General features: G+C 49.2%; 1 protein-coding gene across 1 annotated transcript; it reads left to right on the top strand.

The window, feature by feature from the left end:
- Nucleotides 1-15,383: 15,383 nt before the first annotated feature.
- Nucleotides 15,384-24,518, top strand: LOC125514040. The gene is made up of 3 exons (XM_048679286.1): nucleotides 15,384-16,041; nucleotides 16,567-16,752; nucleotides 23,986-24,518. Exons 1-3 carry the CDS (start codon nucleotides 15,520-15,522, stop codon nucleotides 24,289-24,291), a joined length of 1,014 nt encoding a protein of 337 aa, XP_048535243.1. The 5' UTR covers nucleotides 15,384-15,519; the 3' UTR covers nucleotides 24,292-24,518.
- Nucleotides 24,519-25,690: the final 1,172 nt, after the last annotated feature.

The following is a 25,690-nucleotide window of genomic DNA, read 5'->3' as shown; positions in this document are numbered from 1 at the left end:
GTGGTATCAGAGCCTAGGTTTTATGTGTTGATGTTATATGCACGAGTAGAACACAAGTGAGTTGTGGGCGATATAAGTCATACTGCTTACCAGCATGTCATACTTTGGTTCGGCGGTATTGTTGGATGAAGCGGCCCGGACCGACATTACGCGTACGCTTACGCGAGACCGGTTCTCCCGGCGTGCTTTGCACAAAGGTGGCTATCGGGTGTCAGTTTCTCCAACTTTAGTTGAACCGAGTGTGGCTACGCCCGGTCCTTGCGAAGGTTAAAACAACACCAACTTGACAAACTATCGTTGTGGTTTTTATGCGTAGGTAAAATTGGTTCTTGCTTAAGCCCGTAGCAGCCATGTAAAACTTGCAACAACAAATTAGAGGACGTCTAACTTGTTTTTGTAGGGCATGTTGTGATGTGATATGGTCAAGACATGATGCTAAATTTTATTGTATGAGATGATCATGTTTTGTAACCAAGTTATCAGCAACTGGCAGGTGCCATATGGTTGTCGCTTTATTGTATGCAATGCAATTGCGCTGTAATGCTTGACTTTATCACTAAGCGGTAGCGATAGTCGTGGAAGCATAAGATTAGCGAGACGACAACGATGCTACAATGGTGATCAAGGTGTCGCGCCGGTGACAATGGTGATCATGACGGTGCTTCGAAGATGGAGATCACAAGCACAAGATGATGATGGCCATATCATATCACTTATATTGATTGCATGTGATGTTTATCTTTTATGCATCTTATCTTGCTTTGTTTGACGGTAGCATTTTAAGATGATCTCTCACTAATTATCAAGAAGTGTTCTCCCTAAGTATGCACCATTGCGAAAGTTCTTCGTGCTGAGACACCACGTGATGATCGGGTGTGATAGGCTCTACGTTCAAATACAACGGGTGCAAAACAGTTGCACACGCGGAATACTCAGGTTATACTTGACGAGCCAAGCATATACAGATATGGCCTCGGAACACGGAGACCGAAAGGTCGAGCGTGAATCATATAGTAGATATGATCAACATAGTGATGTTCACCAATGAAACTACTCCATCTCACGTGATGATCGGACATGGTTTAGTTGATTTGGATCACGTAATCACTTAGAGGATTAGAGGGATGTCTATCTAAGTGGGAGTTCTTTAGTAATATGATTAATTGAACCTAAATTTATCATGAACTTAGTACCTGATAATATCTTGCTTGTTTATGTTTGATTGTAGATAGATGGCCCGTGCTGTTGTTCCATTGAATTTTAATGCGTTCCTTGAGAAAGCAAAGTTGAAAGATGATGGTAGCAATTACACGGACTGGGTCCGTAACTTGAGGATTATCCTCATTGCTGCACAGAAGAATTATATCTTGGAAGCACCGCTGGGTGCCAGGCCTGCTGCTGGAGCAACACCAGATGTTATGAACGTCTGGCAGAGCAAAGCTGATGACTACTCAATAGTTCAGTGTGCCATGCTTTACGGCTTAGAATCGGGACTTCAACGATGTTTTGAACGTCATGGAGCATATGAGATGTTCCAGGAGTTGAAGTTAATATTTCAAGAAAATGCCCGGATTGAGAGATATGAAGTCTCCAATAAGTTCTATAGCTGCAAGATGGACGAGAACAGTTCTGTCAGTGAGCATATACTCAAAATGTCTGGGTATAATAATCACTTGATTCAATTGGGAGTTAATCTTCCAGATGATTGCGTCATTGACAGAATTCTCCAATCACTGCCACCTACCTACAAGAGCTTCGTGATGAACTATAATATGCAAGGGATGAACAAGTTTATTCCCGAGCTCTTCGCAATGCTGAAAGCTGCGGAGGTAGAAATCAAGAAGGAGCATCAAGTGTTGATGGTCAACAAGACCACTAGTTTCAAGAAAAAGGGCAAAGGGAAGAAGAAGGGGAACTTCAAAAAGAACAGCAAGCAAGTTGCTACTCAAGAGAAGAAACCCAAACCTGGACCTAAGCCTGAAACTGAGTGCTTCTACTGCAAGCAGACTGGTCACTGGAAGCGGAACTGCCCCAAGTATTTGGCGGATAAGAAGGATGGCAAGGTGAACAAAGGTATATGTGATATACATGTTATTGATATGTACCTTACTAATGCTCGCAGTAGTACCTGGGTATTTGATACTGGTTCTGTTGCTAACATTTGCAACTCGAAACAGGGACTACGGATTAAGCGAAGATTGGCTAAGGACGAGGTGACGATGCGCGTGGGAAATGGTTCCAAAGTCGATGTGATCGCGGTCGGCACGCTACCTCTACATCTACCTTCGGGATTAGTATTAGACCTAAATAATTGTTATTTGGTGCCAGCGTTAAGCATGAACATTATATCTGGATCTTGTTTGATGCGAGACGGTTATTCATTTAAATCAGAGAATAATGGTTGTTCTATTTATATGAGTAATATCTTTTATGGTCATGCACCCTTAAAGAGTGGTCTATTCTTATTAAATCTCGATAGTAGTGACACACATATTCATAATGTTGAAGCCAAAAGATGCAGAGTTGATAATGATAGTGCAACTTATTTGTGGCACTGCCGTTTGGGTCATATCGGTGTAAAGCGCATGAAGAAACTCCATACTGATGGACTTTTGGAACCACTTGATTATGAATCGCTTGGTACTTGCGAACCGTGCCTTATGGGTAAGATGACAAAAACACCGTTCTCCGGTACTATGGAGAGAGCAACAGATTTGTTGGAAATCATACATACAGATGTATGTGGTCCGGTGAATGTTGAGGCTCGTGGCGGATATCGTTATTTTCTCACCTTCACAGACGACTTAAGCAGATATGGGTATATCTACTTAATGAAACATAAGTCTGAAACATTTGAAAAGTTCAAAGAATTTCAGAGTGAAGTTGAAAATCATCGTAACAAGAAAATAAAATTCCTACGATCTGATCGTGGAGGAGAATATTTGAGTTACGAGTTTGGTGTACATTTGAAACAATGCGGAATAGTTTCGCAACTCACGCCACCCGGAACACCACAGCGTAATGGTGTGTCCGAACGTCGTAATCGTACTTTACTTGATATGGTGCGATCTATGATGTCTCTTACTGATTTACCGCTATCGTTTTGGGGTTATGCTCTAGAGACGGCCACATTCACGTTAAATAGGGCACCATCAAAATCCGTTGAGACGACGCCTTATGAACTGTGGTTTGGCAAGAAACCAAAGTTGTCATTTCTGAAAGTTTGGGGTTGCGACGCTTATGTGAAAAATCTTCAACCTGATAAGCTCGAACCCAAATCGGAGAAATGTGTCTTCATAGGATATCCAAAGGAAACTATTGGATACACCTTCTATCACAGATCCGAAGGCAAGACTTTTGTTGCTAAATTCGAAAACTTTCTACAGAAGGAGTTTCTCTCGACAGAACTGAGTGGGAGGAAAGTAGAACTTGATGAGGTAACTGTACCTGCTCCCTTATTGGAAAGTAGTACATCACAAAAACCAGTTTCTGTGACACCTACACCAATTAGTGAGGAAGCTAATGATGATGATCATGAAACTTCAGAACAAGATACTACTGAACCTCGTAGATCAACCAGAGTAAGATCCGCACCAGAGTGGTACGGTAATCCTATTCTGGAAGTCATGCTACTAGATCATGATGAACCTACAAACTATGGAGAAGCGATGGTGAGCCCAGATTCCACAAAATGGCTTGAAGCCATGAAATCTGAGATGGGATCCATGTATGAGAACAAAGTATGGACTTTGGTTGACTTGCCCAATGATCGGCAAGCAATTGAGAATAAATGGATCTTCAAGAAGAAGACTGACGCTGACGGTAATGTTACTGTCTACAAAGCTTGACTTGTTGCAAAAGGTTTTTGACAAAGTTCAAGGGATTGACTACGATGAGACCTTCTCACCCGTAGCGATGCTTAAGTCTGTCCGAATCATGTTAGCAATTGCCGCATTTTATGATTATGAAATTTGGCAAATGGATGTCAAAACTGCATTCCTGAATGTATTTCTGGAAGAAGAGTTGTATATGATGCAGCCGGAAGGTTTTGTCGATCCAAAGGGAGCTAACAAAGTGTGCAAGCTCCAACGATCCATTTATGGACTGGTGCAAGCCTCTTGGAGTTGGAATAAACGCTTTGATAGTGTGATCAAAGCATTTGGTTTTGTACAGACTTTTGGAGAAACCTGTATTTACAAGAAAGTGAGTGGGAGCTCTGTAGCATTTCTGATATTATATGTAGATGACATATTACTAATCGGAAATGATATAGAATTTCTGGATAGCATAAAGGGATACTTGAATAAGAGTTTTTCAATGAAAGACCTCGGTGAAGCTGCTTACATATTGGGCATTAAGATCTATAGAGACAGATCAAGACGCTTAATTGGACTTTCACAAAGCACATACCTTGACAAAGTTTTGAAAAAGTTCAAAATGGATCAAGCAAAGAAAGGATTCTTGCCTGTGTTACAAGGTGCGAAATTGAGTAAGACTCAATGCCCGACCAATGCAGAAGATAGAGAGAAAATGAAAGATGTTCCCTATGCTTCAGCCATATGCTCTATCATGTATGCAATGCTGTGTACCAGACCTGATGTGTGTCTTGCTATAAGTCTAGCAGGGAGGTACCAAAGTAATCCAGGAGTGGATCACTGGACAGCGGTCAAGAACATCCTGAAATACCTGAAAAGGACTAAGGATATGTTTCTCATATATGGAGGTGACAAAGAGCTCATCGTAAATGGTTACGTTGATGCAAGCTTTGACACTGATCCGGACGATTCTAAATCGCAAACCGGATATGTGTTTACATTAAACGGTGGAGCTGTCAGTTGGTGCAGTTCTAAACAAAGCGTTGTGGCGGGATCTACATGTGAAGCGGAGTACATAGCTGCTTCGGAAGCAGCACACGAAGGAGTCTGGATGAAGGAGTTCATATCCGATCTAGGTGTCATACCTAGTGCATCGGGTCCAATGAAAATCTTTTGTGACAATACTGGTGCAATTGCCTTGGCAAAGGAATCTAGATTTCACAAGAGAACCAAGCACATCAAGAGACGCTTCAATTCCATCCGGGATCTAGTCCAGGTGGGAGACACAGAGATTTGCAAGATACATACGGATCTGAATGTTGCAGACCCATTGACTAAGCCTCTTCCATGAGCAAAACATGATCAGCACCAAAGCTCCATGGGTGTTAGAATCATTACCGTGTAATCTAGATTATTGACTCTAGTGCAAGTGGGAGACTCAAGGAAATATGCCCTAGAGGCAATAATAATGTTATTATTTTATTTCCTTATATCATGATAAATGTTTATTATTCATGCTAGAATTGTATTATCCGGAAACATAATACTTGTGTGAATACATAGACAAACTAAACGTCACTAGTATGCCTCTACTTAACTAGCTCGTTAATCAAAGATGGTTATGTTTCCTAACCATAGACATGTGTTGTCATTTGATTAACGGGATCACATTATTAGGAGAATGATGTGATTGACATGACCCATTCCATTAGCTTAGCACCCGATCATTTAGTATGTTGCTATTGCTTTCTTCATGACTTATACATGTTCCTATGACTATGAGATTATGCAACTCCCGTTTGCCGGAGGAACACTTTGTGTGCTACCAAACGTCACAACGTAACTGGGTGATTATAAAGGAGCTCTACAGGTGTCTCCAAAGGTAAATGTTGGGTTGGCGTATTTCGAGATTAGGATTTGTCACTCCGATTGTCGGAGAGGTATCTCTGGGCCCTCTCGGTAATGCACATCACACAAGCCTTGCAAGCATTGCAACTAATGAGGTAGTTGCGAGATGATGTATTACGTAACAAGTAAAGAGACTTGCCGGTAACGAGATTGAACTAGGTATTGAGATACCGACGATCGAATCTCGGGCAAGTAACATACCGATGACAAAGGGAACAACGTATGTTGTCATGCGGTCTGACCGATAAAGATCTTCGTAGAATATGTGGGAGCCAATATGAGCATCCAGGTTCCGCTATTGGTTATTGACCGGAGACATGTCTCGGTCATGTCTACATTGTTCTCGAACACGTAGGGTCCGCACGCTTAAGGTTTCGATGATAGTTATATGAGTTTATGAGTTTTTGATGTACCAAAGTTAGTTCGGAGTCCCGGATGTGATCACGGACATAATGAGGAGTCTCGAAATGGTCGAGACATAAAGATTGATATATTGGATGGCTATATTCGGACACCGGAAGTGTTCTGGGTGATTTTGGAGAAAACCGGAGTGCCGGAGGGTTACCGGAACCCCCCGGGAGAAGTAATGGGCCATATGGGCCTTAGTGGAGAGAGAGAAGGGCAGCCAGGGTGGGCCGCGCGCCTCCTCCCCCCTGGTCCGAATTGGACTAGGAGAGGGGGGGGCGCCCCACTTTCCTTCTCCCTCCCCACTTCCTTTCCCCCTCCTAGTAGGAGTCCTACTCCTACTAGGAGGAGGACTCCTCCTTGGCGCGCCAATAGGGCTGGCCGGCCTCCTCCCCTTGCTCCTTTATATACGGGGGTAGGGGGCACCCCTAGACACAAGTTGATCCTCGTGATCGTTTTCTTAGCCGTGTGCGGTGCCCCCTTCCACCATATACCTCGATAATATTGTAGTGGTGCTTAGGCGAAGCCCTGCGACAGTTGAACATCAAGATCGTCACCACGCCGTCGTGCTGACAGAACTCTTCCCCGACACTTTGCTGGATCGGAGTCCGGGGATCGTCATCGAGCTGAACGTGTGCTAGAACTCGGAGGTGCCGTAGTTTCGGTGCTTGATCGATCGGGCCGTGAAGACGTACGACTACATCAACCGCGTTGTCATAACGCTTCCGCTGTCGGTCTACAAGGGTACGTAGATCACACTCTCCCCTCTTGTTGCTATGCATCACTATGATCTTGTGTGTGCGTAGGAATTTTTTTGAAATTACTACGTTCCCCAACATTTAGACCTCTCGAACAGCGACCAGTCTCTCGCCTTATCATGATAGTCAGTTTTAGCTTTCTCTACTGAGGTGCTTAGCCCAACAGAATCGGGGCACAATCGCAGTAGTTCTCCCAGTGCTACCTTAGCCGATATAGCGGAACGTAAGGTACCAAAACATGTGAGCCGGGCAAACCCAACTATTGACCCAAGACATGATTCAGAGCTGATGCATATAATGCTATAAGTTCGGGGTGCCGCACTGTCTAAAGTGTTCGGACTTCTCATGTCGTATTATGGGGTATGCCTAAGCCCCTAGCGTATTGGCCGTACCAGAATGTACGGGTGCTAGATGTCATGAATGAACATATATATATAAGGAAGAATGCAATAATAGTCTTAATGCTATGCCTTGTTTATTCAAAAAGGTGCGTTAAAGCAGAATGATACAAGTAGTGCGATAAGCAAAAAGTAGGACTGTTTGACATGTCCCTTCCAAGGGCAAGCTGATGAATAGTATTAAAGCAAATATTTCACTCGTTATCGTAATCCACCTGGGAGTTCTGTGGTGTGACGTAGCCTTCTGCCTCCTTGGTTGCTGCATCATGTGTTCGGCAATCATGCTGTCGGACGGGGTTTTCGAGATTAAAGTCCTGAAAGAGAGAAATAACAGAGCAGGAAGCCCCTACTGCGGTTTAAGCCGCGTCTTGGAGCGTGCCGTAGTCGTGCCCCCCTCCCCACCTGTGCCCATGGTATTTGTAATGTGTAATTATGTACGCGTGGCACGGATTTCACCGTTTGGCTGGGACCGGGGGGGCGCATTGCTATGCGAGCTCGGAACGTGCCAGGCGGTCTAGTTGCCGATTACTTCGGGCGCGCTTGAAGGTGTCCGGGTCCTTAATCGCCGAACTAGTGGATTGCCTTAAGAGGTTGCTTTACGCTTCTGCTGCGAGGGCCGCAGTGTGCTCCTCCGTGCGGAGAGAGCGCTCTGTGTTTCCATTGACTGTGATGACCCCCCCCCCCCCCCCCGAGGTCCTGGCATCTTGAGCTTGAGATATGCATAATGCGGTACCGCATTGAATCTTGCAAATGTGGTTCGCCCGAGCAGTGCATGGTAGCCACTGCGGAACGGGACTATGTCAAAGATTAACTCTTCGCTTCGGAAGTTATCCGGGGATCCGAAGACCACTTCCAGTGTGACTGAGCCTGTGCAATGGGCCTCTACACCTGGTATGACGCCTTTAAAGGTTGTTTTTGTGGTTTTGATCCTTGAGGGGGCTAACCCATTTTGTGCACTGTGTCCTGATAAAACAGGTTCAGGCTGCTGCCGCCATCCATAAGGACTCGAGTGAGGTGAAATCCGTCAATGATTGGGTCTAGGACCAGTGCGACGAATCCGCCATGACGGATACTAGTGGGGTGGTCCCTGCGATCGAAGGTGATCGGACAGGAGGACCACGGGTTGAACTTTGGGGCGACTGGCTCCAACGCATATACGTCCCTGAGCGCACGCTTCCGCTCCCTCTTGGGGATGTGGGTTGCGTATATCATGTTCACCGTCCGCACTTGTGGGGGGGAACTCTTCTGTCCTCCGCTGTTCGGCTGCCGGGGCTCCTCCTCGTCATCGCTATGTGATCCATTATCTTTGTTTTCGGCATTTAACTTGCCGGCCTGCTTGAACACCCAACAATCCCTGTTGGTGTGGTTGGCTGGCTTGTCGGGGGTGCCATGTATTTGACACGAGCGATCGAGTATACGTTCCAAACTGGACGGGCCCGGAGTGCTTCTTTTGAATGGCTTTTTCAGCTGACCGGGTTTAGAGCCTTTGAATCCGGCATTGACTGTCGTATCCTCGGTATTGTCGCTATTAATATGGCGCTTATGTTTGTTGCGACGTGACCTGCCGTTGCCGTCCTTGGTATACGAAGTACCATGGTTCTTTGATATGTTATTTCTGCGAGCCAACCAACTGTCCTCTCCCGCACAGAAGCGGGTCATGAGTGTCGTGAGGGCTGCCATAGATTTCGGCTTTTCCTGGCCAAGGTGCCGGGCTAGCGATTCATCGCGGATGTTGTGCTTGAAAGCTGCTAGGGCCTCTGCATCCGGACAGTCGACGATTTGATTTTTCTTTGTTAGAAACTGTGTCCAGAATTGCCTGGCCGATTCCTCTGGCTGCTGAATTATGTGGCTTAAGTCATCGGCATCTGGTGGTCGCACATAAGTGCCCTGAAACTTGTCGAGGAATGCGGCTTCCAGATATTCCCAACAACCAATGGACTCTGCTGGCAAGCTGTTGAGCCAATGTCGAGCTGGTCCTTTGAGTTTGAGTGGGAGGTATTTGATGGCGTGTAGGTCATCACCGCGGGCCATGTGTATGTGCAGGAGGAAATCCTCGATCCATACCGCAGGATCTATTGTGCCGTCGTATGATTCTATATTTATGGGTTTGAAACCCTCTGGGATTTGATAATCCATTACTTCATCTGTGAAGCATAAGGGGTGTGCGGCGCCTCTGTACTGGGCTATATCACGACGCAGCTCAAATGAGTCTTACCCGCTGTGTTCGGCCCGGACGGACTTACTTTTACTGTATCCGGCGTGACGATTATCGTCTCGCATAGTGGCGCGCCCTTGTGATCCGTAGATCGGTCTTGCGTGTTTTGCTTTGTCCTCCAATACGTCTCGCAGGTCTGGCGTATTTCCCCATGCCTTGTTATTTGAGTGGCGTCGGGGTGCGGGCTGAGCTTTTGGCTGGAATGCCTCTCTGTTGCGGCCACGAGGTGGCCGATCAGCTGCGTCATACGCCGGGGATGTAGGTTTCGGTGCTTCCTCCTCCAGTCGGGGTAGCAACACGCGCTTTGGGTAACTCTTGGAGGGGCGTTCGAGTTTATATTCCTCGGCCGCCAGGACTTCAGTCCACCTGTCAGCTAGCAAATCTTGATTAGCTTGAAGCTGCTGCTGCTTTTTCTTAAGGCTATTTGCCGTGGCTATAAGCCGGCACTTGAAGTGCTCTTGTTCGACGGGATCCTCTGGCACGATGAATTCGTCATCGTCGAGGCTTGCCTCGTCTTCGGAGGGAGGCATGTAATTGTCATCCTCCGCCTCTCCATCTGCCGCTCCCTTAGGGGGGCTGGCTTCTCCATCCTCCTGCTCTAAATCTTGCTGGAGGGGATTGTTGTTGTCCTCGGCACTATCCGGAGTGCTATTATCTCCGGTGCCGGTATCACCGCTTTTGCCTTGGCGGGACTTAGAGCGGCGCCGCTGACGCCGGCGCTTGGGATGCTTCTTGGAAGGGTCATCCTCCACTGTCCCGTCGTCATTGCCTTCTTTGGGTGTGTCCACCATGTATATGTCATATGATGAGGTGGCTGTCCAGTGCCCTATGGGCAGTGGTTCCTCTTCGCCTCCCGCATCGTCGTCCATACTGTCGATGTCTTCGGATTCGAAGTCGAGCATGTCGGTTAAGTCATCGACAGTGGCTACTAAGTGGGTGGTGGGTGGGTGGCAAATTTTGTCATCCGCATCCCAGTCCTGCCGGACGTAGTTCGTCCAGGACTCTCCTGACAAGGAGAGAGACCTTAATGAGTTTAGTATGTCGCCGAAGGGCGAGTGCTGAAAAATATCCGCAGAGGTAAACTTCATGATCGGCGCCCAATCGGATTCGGCAGGAACGGGCGCAGGCGGTTCGGAGTCCGTGGCCGGAGAATGATCCGACAGTTTGGCAACACGACTCTCGTGAAGGGTAAGGTCGATATTTGGCTCGATCGCTGCAGAGGATACGGCCTCTGTGGTGGGGTCTATCCACCCGTCTATGGATGGCGCAACTGGCTCCGAATTGAGGGTCGGAGCGGCTGCCGGTGCGATTTCTTGAACACTGTCCGATGGTAGAGCTAAATCGTACTCATCGTGACCGCATGGCGCACAAGGCAGGGGCTCGAATCCGTCGAAGATCAAGTCTCCGTGGATATCGGCCGTGTAGTTTAAGCTTCCAAACCTGACCTGGTGGCCAGGGGCATAACTTTCGATCTGCTCCAGATGGCCAAGCGAGTTGGCCTGCAGTGCGAAGCCGCCGAACACAAAGATCTGTCCGGGGAGAAAAGTCTCCCCCTGGGCTGCATCGCTATCGATGATCGTAGGAGCCATCAAGCCTAACGGCGACGACACAGAGGAACTCTCAATGAAAGCACCAATGTCGGTGTCAAAACCGGCGGATCTCGGGTAGGGGGTCCCGAACTGTGCGTCTAAGGCAGATGGTAACATGAGGCAGGGGACACGATGTTTTACCCATGTTCGGGCCCTCTTGATGGAGGTAAAACCCTACGTCCTGCTTGATTTATTCTTGATGATATGAGTATTACAAGAGTTGATCTACCACGAGATCGGAGAGGCTAAACCCTATAAGCTAGCCTATGGTATGATTGTATGTTGTCCTACGGACTAAAACCCTCCGATTTATATAGACACTGGAGGGGGCTAGGGTTACACAAGGTCGGTTACAAAGGAGGAGATATCCATATCTGTACTGCCTAGCTTGCCTTCCACGCCAAGTAGAGTCCTATCCGGACACGGGACAAAGTCTTCAATCTTGTATCTTCATAGTCCAACAGTCCGGCCAAAGGATATAGTCCGGCTGTCCAGAGACCCCCTAATCCAGGACTCCCTCACCCTTTATCGCGTTGGTTGCGAGGAGTTTATTTGTTTGTGTAGGTGAGAGGGACTCGTGCGTGGCCTCCTACTGGATTGATACCTTGGTTCTCAAAAACGGAGGGAAATACTTACGCTGCTCTGTTGCATCACCCTTTCCTCTTTAAGGGAAAACCAACGCAGTGCTCAAGAGGTAGCACCTCCATGAAGTTTTAGGTCGCACCTGGGCTGTCTTATCACATCTGTATGGTGAAGAAGATCTGAAGCAAATGGGTCTCAAGAAGAACTTTGACTGGTCTGCACCTCCACCAAAGAAATTCAAGAAGGTCAAAGTTTCTTCCTTGGTGGCCAGCTCATATTCTTCATCCCGCGACACCGACGAGTATGAAGACTTGGACGACACTGTGGCAGGCCCTACAACGACAAACGACCCCAACAACGCGGGCGCTCCTCCATCAACTTGATATTCTACAGGGGCGTTAGTCCTCATTTTCGATCATTTTGGTCATTCGATGACAAAGGGGGAGAAATTTGAGTTAGTCTTCAAGCGGGTCTACCTATATGGGCGTTTTTTCTAAGTCACAACTTCGTTCTTTTGAAGACTTTGCCGGATCGAGTTGTAATCTTAAACTCTATGGTGGTCTGATACTTGTGCTGATTTCTTCTGCACGCTTATTCCTCATTAATGTTAATACACGCATACTGAATTACATCAGTCACCATATTTCATCATGCATTTCAAATTCTTCATATTATATGTTAAATACGTGTATGAATTACAAGATATAGGGGGAGATCTCCATGATTCTACTCTTCAAGTGTGCACTGCTTCTAAAGCAAAATCCTCACTATGCACATCTTAGGGGGAGTTCTTCTTTATCTTGCAATGAAATTCCTCAATATCAGTATTTACACTTCATATGTTTATCCCCGTTGAAAACTTAACCTATATTGTCATCAATTACCAAAAATGGGGAGATTGTAAGTGCATCTAGTGCCCCTTAGTGATTTTGGTGCATTGGAGACTTATAGGTTAAGGGATGCGTTTGTGAGCGTACACGGGTCTATAAGTATATGAGGAGTTTGATATTTACAGAGAAAGTCGACCCCTAAAAATGAAGTTCTTCGACTGAAGACTGTGGATTTCTGAAGACTTTCTGAAGACTTTGAAAGTAAAGAAATTGGTGTAATCCTGAAGACTTGGTATTCATTCGAGGAACATGAAGCATGAAGACTTTTGTTTTTGTAGTTTCATTTTCTCTTTCTTGAGTCGTAGGAAACACCGTACTGTTAAAGGGGGTCGAGGAAATACTAAGGAAAAATTCCAAGTGATGCTCAACTCAAAATCTTACACCTACCAATCCCTTCGAGTGAAGCCATTAAAAATCTCATACAGTTCAGTCAATCTCTTCGGTGACAGAGACGAAGTTCTTTTGGTCTCTGAGGAATTTGATCTAGCTGAGGAGTTAGGAATTCGCCAGTGCGGATTGCCTACACAGTGAGGAACATGATAGCCCTGAGGAATTTGATACTCAAAATTCGGACCGTTGCTGTGCTATGCGCCAGCTGTCCCAAAATATCTATCCACCTAACGGTCATATCATTGAAGGGCATTAATGTCTTATCATGTCGGGTTGTTCCCTAGGCTATAAATAGCCGCCCCCTACAACCACTAGCTGGTTGGCTGCTCCGAGAGAAACTGACACTTGTCATTTGAGAGCATCCCATCCTCCGAGGACTTTGAGTGAAAATCATCAAGCGAGGAAAACCCAAATCCAAACACCTACAAACCCCAAGTGATTGAGCATCACTGAAGAGATTGATCTTGCGTGGATCCGACGCTTGTTACCTTTGAAGACTGTGCATCTTCCATACGGTTAGGCATCATGGTCTAGAGCATCTAAGAGGAAATTGTGGATCGTCGAGTGACCGAGTCTGTGAAGGTTTGGAAGTCACCCGAAGACTTACCATGAGTGATTGGGCGAGGTCTGTGTGACCTTAGCTCAAGGGGAATACGGTGAGGACTGAGTGTCCTGAGCTGCATGTTCAGGACTGGGTGTCCGGGACTGTGTGTCTCAGGTTTAAATACCTAGTCGCCCTAACCAGACATACAACTGTCACAGCAGTTGGAACTGGTCTACCAAATCATTGTTTTCACCAAGCTACCTGGTTTCATTTCCTCAACCCTTCCATTTCCTCATTTCTGCGTTGTGTGCTTGCTCATATCTGTTTGAAGATTTTGACTGAAGACTTTCTCTATTTCCTCAGTTTAATTTCTTCAGTCTGTTTGTCTTATCCTGTGTTATCCTGTCTTTACGCTTTCTGTACTCTGTGCTTGTTTTCATTTCTTCATGGAGACCATGCTCATGCTCTGTTATGTTTACTTCTGAGTACTTATTCCGTTGCAAGTAGTTCTTCACTCAGGAATTTCCTCACCCTGAAATTCCTCAGTGAAGAATTCATAAAAATCGCCTATTCACCCCCCTCTAGTCGATATAACGCACTTTCAAGTACGACATTCAAATGCATTGCCAGTGCAAATTTCTACCAAGTTGTGCCCCCCATCTGTTAGGTTGGACTAAGCTAAACACTGACGGATCTTAGCAGAGGATGGTCGGGCAGGTTCTGGTATGGTACTTAGAGATCACCAGGGAAACATAATATTCTCTTCATGCAGGGAGTTGTTCTCTAGTAGAAGTGCACTTGAAGCTGAATTATCTGCGTGTATGGAGGGGCTATCCTTAGCCATTCAGAGAACAGAAGTACCTATCCAAATTGAGATGGATTCCATATCAGCGGTCAATTTGTTGAAAGACCCAACAATTCACAGATCAGTCTTTGCTTCTCTTGTTGCCGAAATAAAACACTTGAGAACGCTTTGTACAACTTATATCACCCATGTCGATCGCAACCAGAATGTGGTTAGTGATTTCTTAGCTAAAGAAAAGAGAATTGTGGTCTAGTTGGGTTCAGCCCCCCCCCCCCCCCCCCGAAGTAGTTGACCTTTGTAAGACAGACTTGAGTCTATTCGAGTAATGCAAGTTTTTACCCCGCAAAAAAGAAACATAGCATAATTTTATTTTCAGCAAGAACAAAATTGTATAGACTAAATGTTATCGTTGTTGGACCGGGCCGACTAAGAGCATCTTCAATAGGTGATGTAAAATAGCTTGTAACCGTTTTTTACATCACCTGGAGGCAAAAAAAGCTGCCCGTGATGTAAATTTTAGCCATTTTTTTTACATCATGATATATATTTTGCCTCTCGTGATGTAAATATACATCACTTAGGTGATGTAAAATGTATGCAGCCACGCACGCGAGTGTGCCCGCCAACTTTCAGGTCCTTCACATCACGCCCGCGCATCGCCGCCGCCGCTTCCCTTTGCCGGCGCACCCTTCCCGTCGCCGGCCTGGAAGAGGACTCGTCGATACCGAGATTAACGAATAAGAAGAAGTTTGAGTGCCTAAAATAAATCATCTCATGAGGACCTTGTGCCCTAAAATAAATCATCTACTGTGGACCTTGTACCATGTAAAAATCACATTTTTGATGATGTATAATTTACATGAAGCAGTTTTCGAGCTGCTATTTTACATCACCCATTGGAGAATGGAGATGCTCAAGCCACCATCCTGCGGTAAAAATTTAGACTATGGTTTAGTAGCCATCAGACGCCTGTAGCAGCGACCCATGTCTCACTGGCGCAGTGGCCCCAGGACTAGGAGACGGTCACAGTCTATACAGACTCGCTTAGGTTCGCGCTCCATCAGTCTATCGCCACTGACGGACCGGTTTCAAAACCCACTTAAAACCTTCGTCTTGAAGCGGAAGGCCCCAAACCCGTTGCGCTTCTCCCACAACTCCACAAGTAGTGTATCCCAGAAGACACGCCCATCACGCCGCGCCGCGCCGCTCCCGCTCCCGAGATGGCACGGCACGCCAAGACGGACTCGGACGTAACGAGCCTGGCGCCGTCGTCGCCCCCGCGCTCCCCGCGCCGCCCGGCGTACTACGTCCACAGCCCCGCCGCCTCCCACCCGGACGTCGTGGCCTCCGGCGGCGGCTGCTGCGGCGGCGGCGGCGCCGCGGCCGACAAGATGTCGCTCGCCGGCTCCACCCCGGCCGAGTCCCCGCTCCACTACCACTTCCACCACTCCGGCGCCGCGACGCACCACTCCCGCGAGTCCTCCACCGGCCGCCTCCTCTTCTCCGACCAGCTCCGCTCGGGCGGCCCCGCGGGGGCCGTGCCCTGGCGCCGCCTCGGGCACGGCAGCGGCGCCGGGAGCCTCGGGGACGACGACGACGACGAGGACGGAGGCCGGCCCGGGTCGCAGTCGCCGTGGAGGTGCTACGCGCTGGCGGCGTCCGCGTTCGTCGCCGTCTTCGCCTTCTTCCTGCTGGTGCTGTGGGGCGCGAGCAAGTCATACAAGCCCCACGTCGATGTCAAGGTCCGCCGCCCCCTCTTCCCCGCAACCGCTTCCTCACTCGTATCAAGTTCCCACCATTGCCCATCTCCTCAAGAAACTCACCGCCAGCACTCCGCAGATTTCACACGTTTCACTCAGCTTCCATTGCCAAGATGCGCACTCTTTATTCACACAATCTGCCCTGTTGTTTGGATTTACTGCTAGCATGGATCATACCACCATCTTGGCCTCAGTGGCCTGAACTGTTACCAACCATACGTGCCATTTGCGTAGAAATCGTCCTCTTCTGCTTTGCGGACAAGGAAGAAGCTGTGTTCTCTGTTTCTAGCCCCAATTGTTGTAGGCATGCAATAACTACAGCGTGATTCCTCCCAACGACCACAAAAGCTCCGAATTTCAAACCGCGAATTTGGGCAAGAACCAAAGTCCAAAACCACGGCGAACACATGCACACAGCATGCCAGTAGCACTTCGAGGACAACATGCACATCGAATGGATCGAGCGGGTGAATTTTAATGTCTCTCACGAGTGAAAGTGCTTTGCAGAGCGTGGTGTTCGAGTCGTACCACATCCAGGGCGGGACGGACCGGACGGGCGTGCCCACCAGGATGATGTCGGTCAACGCGACGGTCAGGCTGCGCTTCCGCAACCGGGGCACCTTCTTCGGCCTCCACGTCACCGCCGCGCCATTCCACCTCTTCTTCGACGACCTCACCGTCGCCTCCGGGAACGTACGTGTACATCACCCTTCTTCTTCTACTTGTCAATCGTCGTCGCATCGCATCCACCATTGCATATTTCCATTTCCATTTGCATGCACCCACCCCACCCTCCTGCCCGCAGCGTCATTACCATCACCAGCTGCCCCTAATTGCTCCTCGCCTGGATTGGAAATTTGGAATCCGGAAGGCGATGTGAGCGTTACGTCTGGCGACGCCACCTCGGCTTAATTAGGCCATGAATCTGACCCTAGTTATTGCTGTTTACGCGCAAAGAACAAAAAGGTGACCACATGCCGCTGTTTCCAGATGATCGGGGAGGTTGATAGCTGGCGCGCTTGAACCAGATGTATTATATACCCTTCAACCCATATTACTTGTCACTTAAAACAGATGTATCTAGCACTGAAGTTCGTCTAGATATATCCGTTGAAGCGACAAGGTGTGTAGTTATGGTCTATTTGGAGCATACTAGGAATGTAGCAAAGTTTAGTTCCATGTGAGTGCGAGGTTTCGGCTGCATTGTGCATAGAGTCAATGAGATTGGTCACTGGCAAGCTGTCCTGGCCATGATTAATAATCATTTTCCTCAAATGGGCCGTGGATTTTTTCGCAGAGATAGCGTCTCTGCTTTTCAGCATTCCAATGCCCGAGCAGAGATTCTTTTTCATTGAAAAGGAAACCCATGAGGTGAGCAGTACAAGTGTGCCACTAGTATACGTACACCCCATCCATGGCCTAGGTACTGGAGAAAGCAAACGGGAAACCATGGCAGCACTGTTCCCTTCCTATTTGTCGCTGTCCAGATTCGTTTCCGTGGCAGTACACGCCCAAAACAAATTCCGGCTTTGGGAAAAGAAAAGAAAAGAAAAAACCGACGTGACTAAACAATACTACTATCGTCTGCTTCCCCCAGAGACGATTTCTGAACTCGCTAGCCATGCATTGGGCCATGCTGATCCAGGGCTTATACTATAGAAATCCACTAGAATGAACACCCAGTGAAAGACCTTGTGGTTGTGATCCACACTTCACAACCAACAAAGGATCATCCGTCAATTACCAGCAGGGGACTGAACCACTGTAGCAATATGTTTTCTTGAAACCGATAGGGAAGTACACGTGATTAAGTTGAGGTACTACCAGTACCCAACAATGTGAATAACCAGCCGCGAGGTGAGACCGGAGCGTGTTCCTCTGCGTCTAGGTGGGAATGGCATGGCGTTCACGTGACCAAAGTCAGGGAGGGAGGCCGATACGAACGTAGTACTCCTCTCTCCTCCTCTCGTGACCAAAAGGCCGGCCTCCTCTGCAGCGAGCGAGCACTGGTACGGAGGACGACTGGTGTGCCTGCCTGCTGCAGCATGCTCCACGCCACGCCGCTGCACACAGGCTACTGGAGAGGAGAGGAGAGCACGGCCTGCTACCGCTGCTGCCGTTGGCAAAGGGCCAATGCGAACGCGAGACTGTTCAATCTTTTTCACGACGCCTTCAAAGGACGCTGCGCCTTTACTGCTTTTCTAGCCCAGTAGTTAATTTGGCAGTGCACTTTTCTGCTCCTGCTGCTCGCGAGGAGGGAATCCTGTGCTGCGCAACAAGATGATGGCCCCCAGTGCGCAGGCAAAGCCGGCCCCCATCATGGACTTTTGCTCCGTGTAATCAGCACGGTGTTATCCATGGCAAGTACTCCCTGCATTCTTGCTACTGCTTTCTGGATAAGACGGTAAAAAGCGTCGCAGAGTAGAGCCGGTTTTACCCGGCTACTGCTTTCTGGATAAGACGGTAAAAAGCGTCGCAGAGTAGAGCCGGTTTTACCCGGCAGCAGAAATTACCTGCAATCTCCATAGTACAATTTTCGTCGGGTTTGCACTCTTGCAACTTTGCATTGTAAAACACAATATGTTGGAAACTTGCTTGACACCCTAAATAGGGTGTGGCTCTTTCATTATATAGAGGTACCAAGGGGTACAATACAATGTTACAATATTAATACACAGACTACGTATATATACAGTCTAACACCCTCTCTCAATCTTAACTGTGGCCTGAAGTACAAAGCAAGTTAAGATTGCGCCTACAGCCTACAACTGTGGTTGTGAAAGAGGCTTCGTGAAGATGTCAGCAAGTTGATCCTTTGATGGAATGAACTTGATATAAAGTAGTTTCTGTGCAACACGTTCCCAAACAAAATGATAGTCAACCTCAATGTGCTTCGTCCTAGCGTGAAACACTGGATTAGATGAAAGATATGTAGCACCAATGTTATCACACCACAGAACCGGAGGATGTGCTGAAGCAACTCTCAACTCTCTCAACAGAGACTGTACCCATATGATCTCAGCAGTGGCATCAGCAACTGCTTTGTACTCAGCTTCAGTACTACTGCGAGACACTGTGGTCTGCTTTCGAGCATTCCAGGCGATCAGGTTAGAACCCAGAAATACCGCATATCCCCCCGTGGATCGCCTGTCATCAGGACTGCCAGCCCAATCTGCATCTGAGAAAGCTGAGAGCTCACACGAGGGCGCAGGCTGAAGAAGCAAACCATAGGAGACAGTAAGACAGATGTAACGCAGAATACGTTTCATAGTTGAGCAATGAGATGTCCTGGGTGCATGAAGAAACTGACAGACACGGTTGACTGCATAGGAGATATCAGGCCTGGTAATAGTAAGGTATTGCAGACCACCAACGAGACTGTGATACTCAGTAGCATCCTCAGGTGAAAGAGCATCTCCATCAAGGGCAGATAACCGATCAGTGACAGACATCGGAGTAATAGCATGTTTGCACTTCAGCATACCAGCACGATGCAGCAGATCCAGGGAGTACTTCTTCTGTGTAAGAGTCAAACCAGCAGAAGAACGTGAAACCTCCAGACCAAGGAAAAATGCAAGGCACCCAAATCCTTGACAGCAAAGGCACCACTGAGTGCAACCACAAGACGATCAGCAGCAGCATGGGATGAACTGATGAGAATGATATCATCAACATAAACCAGAAGATACATCGTAACCTCAGGACGCTGAAGAAGGAATAGCGATGTGTCTGCAGTGGAGGGAGTAAACCCAAGTGCTCGAAGAACAGAGCCAAGACGAGCATGCCATGCACGAGGAGCCTGTTTCAGTCCATATAGCGCCTTAGTCAGACGACAGAGATGACGAGGGCGTGCAGGATCAACAAATCCAGGTGGCTGACGCATATAAACCTCCTCCTCCAGAATTTCATGGAGGAAAGTGTTCTGCACATCAAGCTGACGAAGAGACCATCCACGAGTGACAACAAGAGACAACAGCAAGCGAATGGTAGTAGGCTTGATGACTGGACTGAACGTGTCTTCATAATCAAGACCATACCTCTGTTTGAAGCCCTTGGCAACAAGCCGTGCCTTGTAGCGTTGGAACCATCAGCATGTCTCTTGACTTTAAAAACCCACTTGGAATCAATAACATTGACACCAGATACTGGAGGAACAAGCTGCCAAGTGTCATTTTTCTGGAGAGCCTGAATCTCCTGTTTCATAGCAGCGTGCCAGTAAGGAATACTCAGTGCAGCCTGGAAGTGTCGAGGCTCAGTAGTGGGATCAACAGCAATGTGAGCCATGCACGCGGCTAGCCATGCCACAGTCCCGTCCTTGCGTTCCTTCGGACAGAAAATGCCCGACTGACTCCGCGTACGAGGACGAAGAGGGACCACAGGCCGTGCCGGCGAGACCGGCGCAACCGGTGATGGAGACGAAGCTGCAGCATCGGGAGAGTTGGCACTAGGGCTCCCTGACGACGACGAGCCAGGCGAGGCCAGCCCACTAGCAGCCGAGGCAGGACTGGCCGGGTCCAGCTCCAGGCCGGTCGAAGCAATCGTCGACCGAGGCGAAGATGCCTCCAGGTCGGGCGTGACCCCTCCTGGGTCAGGCGGAGCGCCAGCCGGAAGATTGGGTGAGGCCAGCGGCACGCCAGGCGAGGCCAGCCGAGGGCCAGGCGGGGCGCCAGCCGAAGGACTGGGCGAGGCCAGTGGCAGGTCAGGCGAGGCCACCCGTGGCAGGTCAGGCGCCACGTCCAATACCTGCAGCATGATTAGGCAACAACGCAGGGGCATATGCAACATCCACAAATTGATCAGGCAAAGGTGTGGACATGTGCACCGGTTGTGAGGAAATGGTAGAGTTTGTCGGAAGTGCATGAAAAGGAAACACGTTTTCATCAAACACCACATCACGAGAGATGTAAACGCGATTTGTAGGAACATGGAGGCATTTGTACCCTTTGTGAAGAGAACTGTACCCCAGGAAGACACACTTCTTAGACCGAAACTCTAACTTACGCTTGTTATATGGGCGAAGGTGAGGCCAACATGCACACCCGAACACCTTAAAAAAGGTGTAGTCTGGAGTCTCGTTGAGCAAGAGTTCAAGCGGAGTTTGCATTTTCAGGAGTCGTGAGGGAAGCCTATTTATGAGAAAACAAGCTGTGGAGAAAGCATCACTCCAAAACCGAAACGGAATGGATGCATGAGCGAGCAAGGTTAGGCCAGTTTCAACAAGATGACGATGCTTACGTTCGGTAGTTTCATTTTGCTGATGAGTATGAGGACAAGACACACGATGCGAAATCTCAAGTTTGTTAAAAAAAGAGTTGAGGTTGTGGTATTCACCCCCCCCCCCCCAGTCAGATTGAACATGGATGATTTTCTGCTTAAGGAGACGCTCAACATGTGCTTGAAACTGGATAAAAATATCGAACACATCAGACTTGCGCTTAATAAGATACAACCAAGTAAACCGACTATAAGCATCAATAAAACTGACATAATAATTGTGACCACTAACAGATGTCTCGGCATGACCCCATACATCAGAAAACACAAGCTCAAGAGGATGTTTCACAACACGACTAGACTCTGAAAACGGAAGTTGGTGACTCTTGCCTTGCTGACAGGCATCACAGACGGTGTCAGCAGATTTATTGGACACAACTGGTAGTTCATGACGATGCAACACATGATGAACTATAGGGGCCGCAGGATGACCAAGGCGCGCATGCCAGTGCGTAGGAGACACACGAACACCACTGAACGCCTGAGGAGAAGACTGCATGGATGGTGTGCTCGGTACATCAAGTGCGTACAAGCCATGGTGAAGACGACCGCTAAGCAGAACGGCCCTCGTGTCCCGATCCTTGATAAAGAAACGAAAAGGATGAAACTCAGCAAGGACATTATTATCACGTGTAAGTTGAGGAATAGACAACAAACTACGCGTAGCAGAGGGAACACGAAGGACATTGGAAAGATGTAGTTTGCGAAAATTGTGTGCAAGGAGAGAAGCCTGACCAACATGAGAGATGCGCATACCTGCTCCGCTGGCGGTGTGCACCTGATCATGACCACGGTATGGCTCCTGAGTAGAGAGCTTGCCCATCGCGCGCGGTGAGGTGGTTAGTAGCGCCGGTGTCCATATACCATGATGGATCAATGGAGTAGGACGGAGTGCGACCATGATCATGAGTAGTCACGGCAGCGGCAGCCTGGTTGTCGTTTCCTTTGCCATTGTTGCCAAGGCCCAGAAAATCTTGCTTGTAGCGACGATGACAGCGAGATGCAATGTGGCGCTCCAGACCACACAACTGGCAAGCCTGCGGGGCACCACAGGAGGAGCAGCAAGCAACCGGCCGGTTGCCACCCGTGATGGATGGCGCATTGCCACGCGGGGCCGGATGCGAAGATGGTGCCGGCTTGCCCCCTGAAGATGAAAGCCGTTGAGGTTTGCCGCGAGTGGCGGCGTTGGCGGAGGCGAAACCCGGTGAGACACGGCGGGCCTTGATGCGCTGTTCACGGCCAAGGAGGCGGGCATACAGCTCACGAGGTGGAAGTGGATTGTCACGGCCATGAACGTTCTCAACGAGATTGTCATAATCATCGCCGAGCCCGTTAAGAACGAAAGTGGTGAACTCCTCATCCTGCAGAGACTGGCCAACCGAGGCCAATGTGTCGGCGAGACCCCGCATCTTGTTGAAGTAGTCCGTGATGCTGAGGTCACCAAGCTTGGTCTCACCAAGCTCGGTGCGTATGGAGTGAGCACGCGCCTGAGACTGTGAGGAGAAGCTGGTGTGAAGCGCCGCCCACGCCTCCCGGGATGTAGTAGCGAAGATGACCAGCGACGAGACGCTCGGAGTGAGCGAGGACTGGATGGCAGAGAGAATGGCCTGATCCTGGGCCACCTATGTATGATACGCTGGGTGATGAGTGGGCGGACACGGGATGGATCCGTCAACATAGCCCTCCAGATAGCGATTGCGCAGAAGAGGCAACACCTGGGCATGCCAGGACAGGTAGTTGTCCGGCGTGAGCTTCACCGGCAGCAGATGCGAGAAGTAAAACGGTGACGGCGCCGTGACCTGAGCGGCGTGAGCATGCATCGATGGCGCGTAGAGACCCGTCGACGGGGCTATCTCGAGATTAGGAGCACCCGCCGAGTAGACGCCAGGAGCACCGAGAACGAGGGCGTCGGCTCCATAGTTCACCGCGGCCCCGTAGGATGGCTGCGGCGGTGCAGCCACGAACCCGGACGGCGCGGAGTAGGGTTGGTGCGGCGACGGCGCGTAGGGCTGCGGCGGCTGTGCCAGGAAGTGCTGCTGCGGTGGCGGCGCGGAGTAGATCTGCGCCGACGGTGGCTGGTGGTGATGCGACGGGAGAGCCGCATAGGGTTGGTGATGATGCGGCGCCGTGTAGGACGCCACGGGCCAGGAGGACGGCGGCGGCTAAAGGGAGCCCTGGGCCGCCGGCGGCGCACCATACACGGCAGGAGTGACGCCACCGGGCGTCTGCGCGACGGCGCCGTAGGGCGGCTGCACAACAACGCTATGAGATGGCGGCGCAGTGAACTTAGCAGATGAGTCGGCCGATGGATTTGATCCGATCGGGGACTCGGTCGGCGGCAGGGCCCCGTAGGCCGATGCAAGGGGCCGAGAAGCGAGGAACAGTGACATAGGGGCGAGGGCCGGCCCGGTGGCGGTGGCAGTGACGAAGGTCGGCGCATCGGCAACTGCGGCGGCGGGAGCAGCGGAAGACATCGAAATCCTAGTCTGATATCATGTAAAACACAATATGTTGGGAACTTGCTCTTTTATTATATAGAGATACCAAGGAGTACTATACAATGTTACTATATTAATACACAGACTACGTATATATACAGTCTAACATGCATAACTGACGAGCGTCCGCGCTGTGTTTGGGCTTTGCATGCAGATGAAGGAGTTCTACCAGGCGCGGAAGAGCGGGCGGGTGGTGACGGTGTCCGTGGCGGGGAAGCAGGTCCCGCTCTACGGCGCGGGCGCCAACCTGCACAGCAAGCCCAACAACGGCCGCCTCGGCCCCGCGGTGGTGCCCGTCAGGCTGGCCTTCGTGCTCCGGGCGCGCGCGCACATCCTCGGCCTCCTCCTCCGCTCCAAGTTCTACCGCCGGGGCGTCTGCCGCCTCGACGTCCGTGAGGCTCACCTCGGCAAGCCCGTGCCCGGCGTCGCCGCCCGCTGCGAGTACCACGACGGGAGGTGACGGTAGAGCGTTGGTGTTGTCGATATGGTTGTGTTTGGTTGGGTGACGTGGATTGCAACGTCTGAATTCAGGCGTGCGTGGTGAACTGAACTGATGACTGATTTAGCTGTTTGTAGGCGTGTGATAGTGTTCGTGTCAAAAGATTTCCTGATGTAACGAACCAATTGTGTTGTGTGATTTTGGTTCTTGGGACAACGGGGCTAAAGGCTAATTTTAACTCTGAACCACGCATCCGAATTCAGAAATCGCATTAGGCAAAACTGCTCGCCCGTCATGCCCTTTCTTTTCTGAAGCAAAGCTACACCTCGGTAGTTCCGTCAGCTATATATGTTCGACCGTACTCGTTTGGGGTAACTTTACATGGTTTTTTACCCCTTGTATTTGTGTGTATGGTTTGGTGGCTTGCCTATTAATGATGATGAAAAATCGCATCCCACACAGGCCAAATTGATCATGAGGCTTGCCTATTTTTACCATTGCTCGTCTGCTTGAGCACAAATTTGAAGTAAGCATCTCTGTAACGGGTCACTTGTTCTCCATGAACTGTAAATCTCTGAAACCATTCCTATATACACCACACACTACTAGCATGGCAAAATAACAACAATTCAAGTAGCAAGAAAAGGAACACACTACACATGGAACAGAAAAACTTAAGCATGATGGGACATGAACGATTGCCATTCATTTGAGTTCCCCTCGCAGTCATCTTTGCTTTCCCGACCTTCATGTCTTCCTTATGTGTAGCAGCAGCAGCATTGGGCTTAACCAACACATATCTTGGAGGAGTAGCAGACCCCCTCAAGACATTTGAATCTAGAGGCATCTGCTTCTCGGTCATAGACTAGGAGTCCTTAGCATAGGACGGCGGAAATTGACTCTCGGACAAGACAATGGCCTGACTAAACACTTGCGCACTCATGCCCTAAAAGCTAGCGTTAGCATTAGGACTAGTGGAACACACTACGCATGGGCAGTAAGAAAGACCACCGCACATGAACAGTGAGCATAGTGCACATGGATCATGAAGTTCAACACACCACCTTATGACTGGTCTTCGCGCTCATACAATACCATGCAGTGGTGGAGCTACAAAAGAAAAGTTGGGCGGGCCAGAGAGCACAAAATAAGCCATGACATTCGACAACGGTGGCGAGCGCCATGGCAGCCGACGGCTGATGTGCGCTGCCGGGCCCTGTGCTCCTCCTCTGAGTGCCTCTATTGAGGAATGATCGAACGAATCCTTCAGTGAGGCTATTGCTTTCCTGCTCTGCATGTAGGTCAGCTTTGTGGGCTAGGTTCTATAAAAAATGCTCTAGCCATGGGCGGGCCACGGCCCATTGAGCCTTGCTGAAACTTCGCCGGTGATGCCATGTAGTTCAACACACTACCACACGTA

Source organism: Triticum urartu, chromosome 6 (assembly GCF_003073215.2).
Source record: "Triticum urartu cultivar G1812 chromosome 6, Tu2.1, whole genome shotgun sequence".
In the NCBI taxonomy this organism is placed as follows: Eukaryota; Viridiplantae; Streptophyta; class Magnoliopsida; order Poales; family Poaceae; genus Triticum; species Triticum urartu.
The sequence above is the reverse complement of the archived record's forward strand: the minus strand, read 5'-3'. Positions and strand labels throughout refer to the sequence as shown.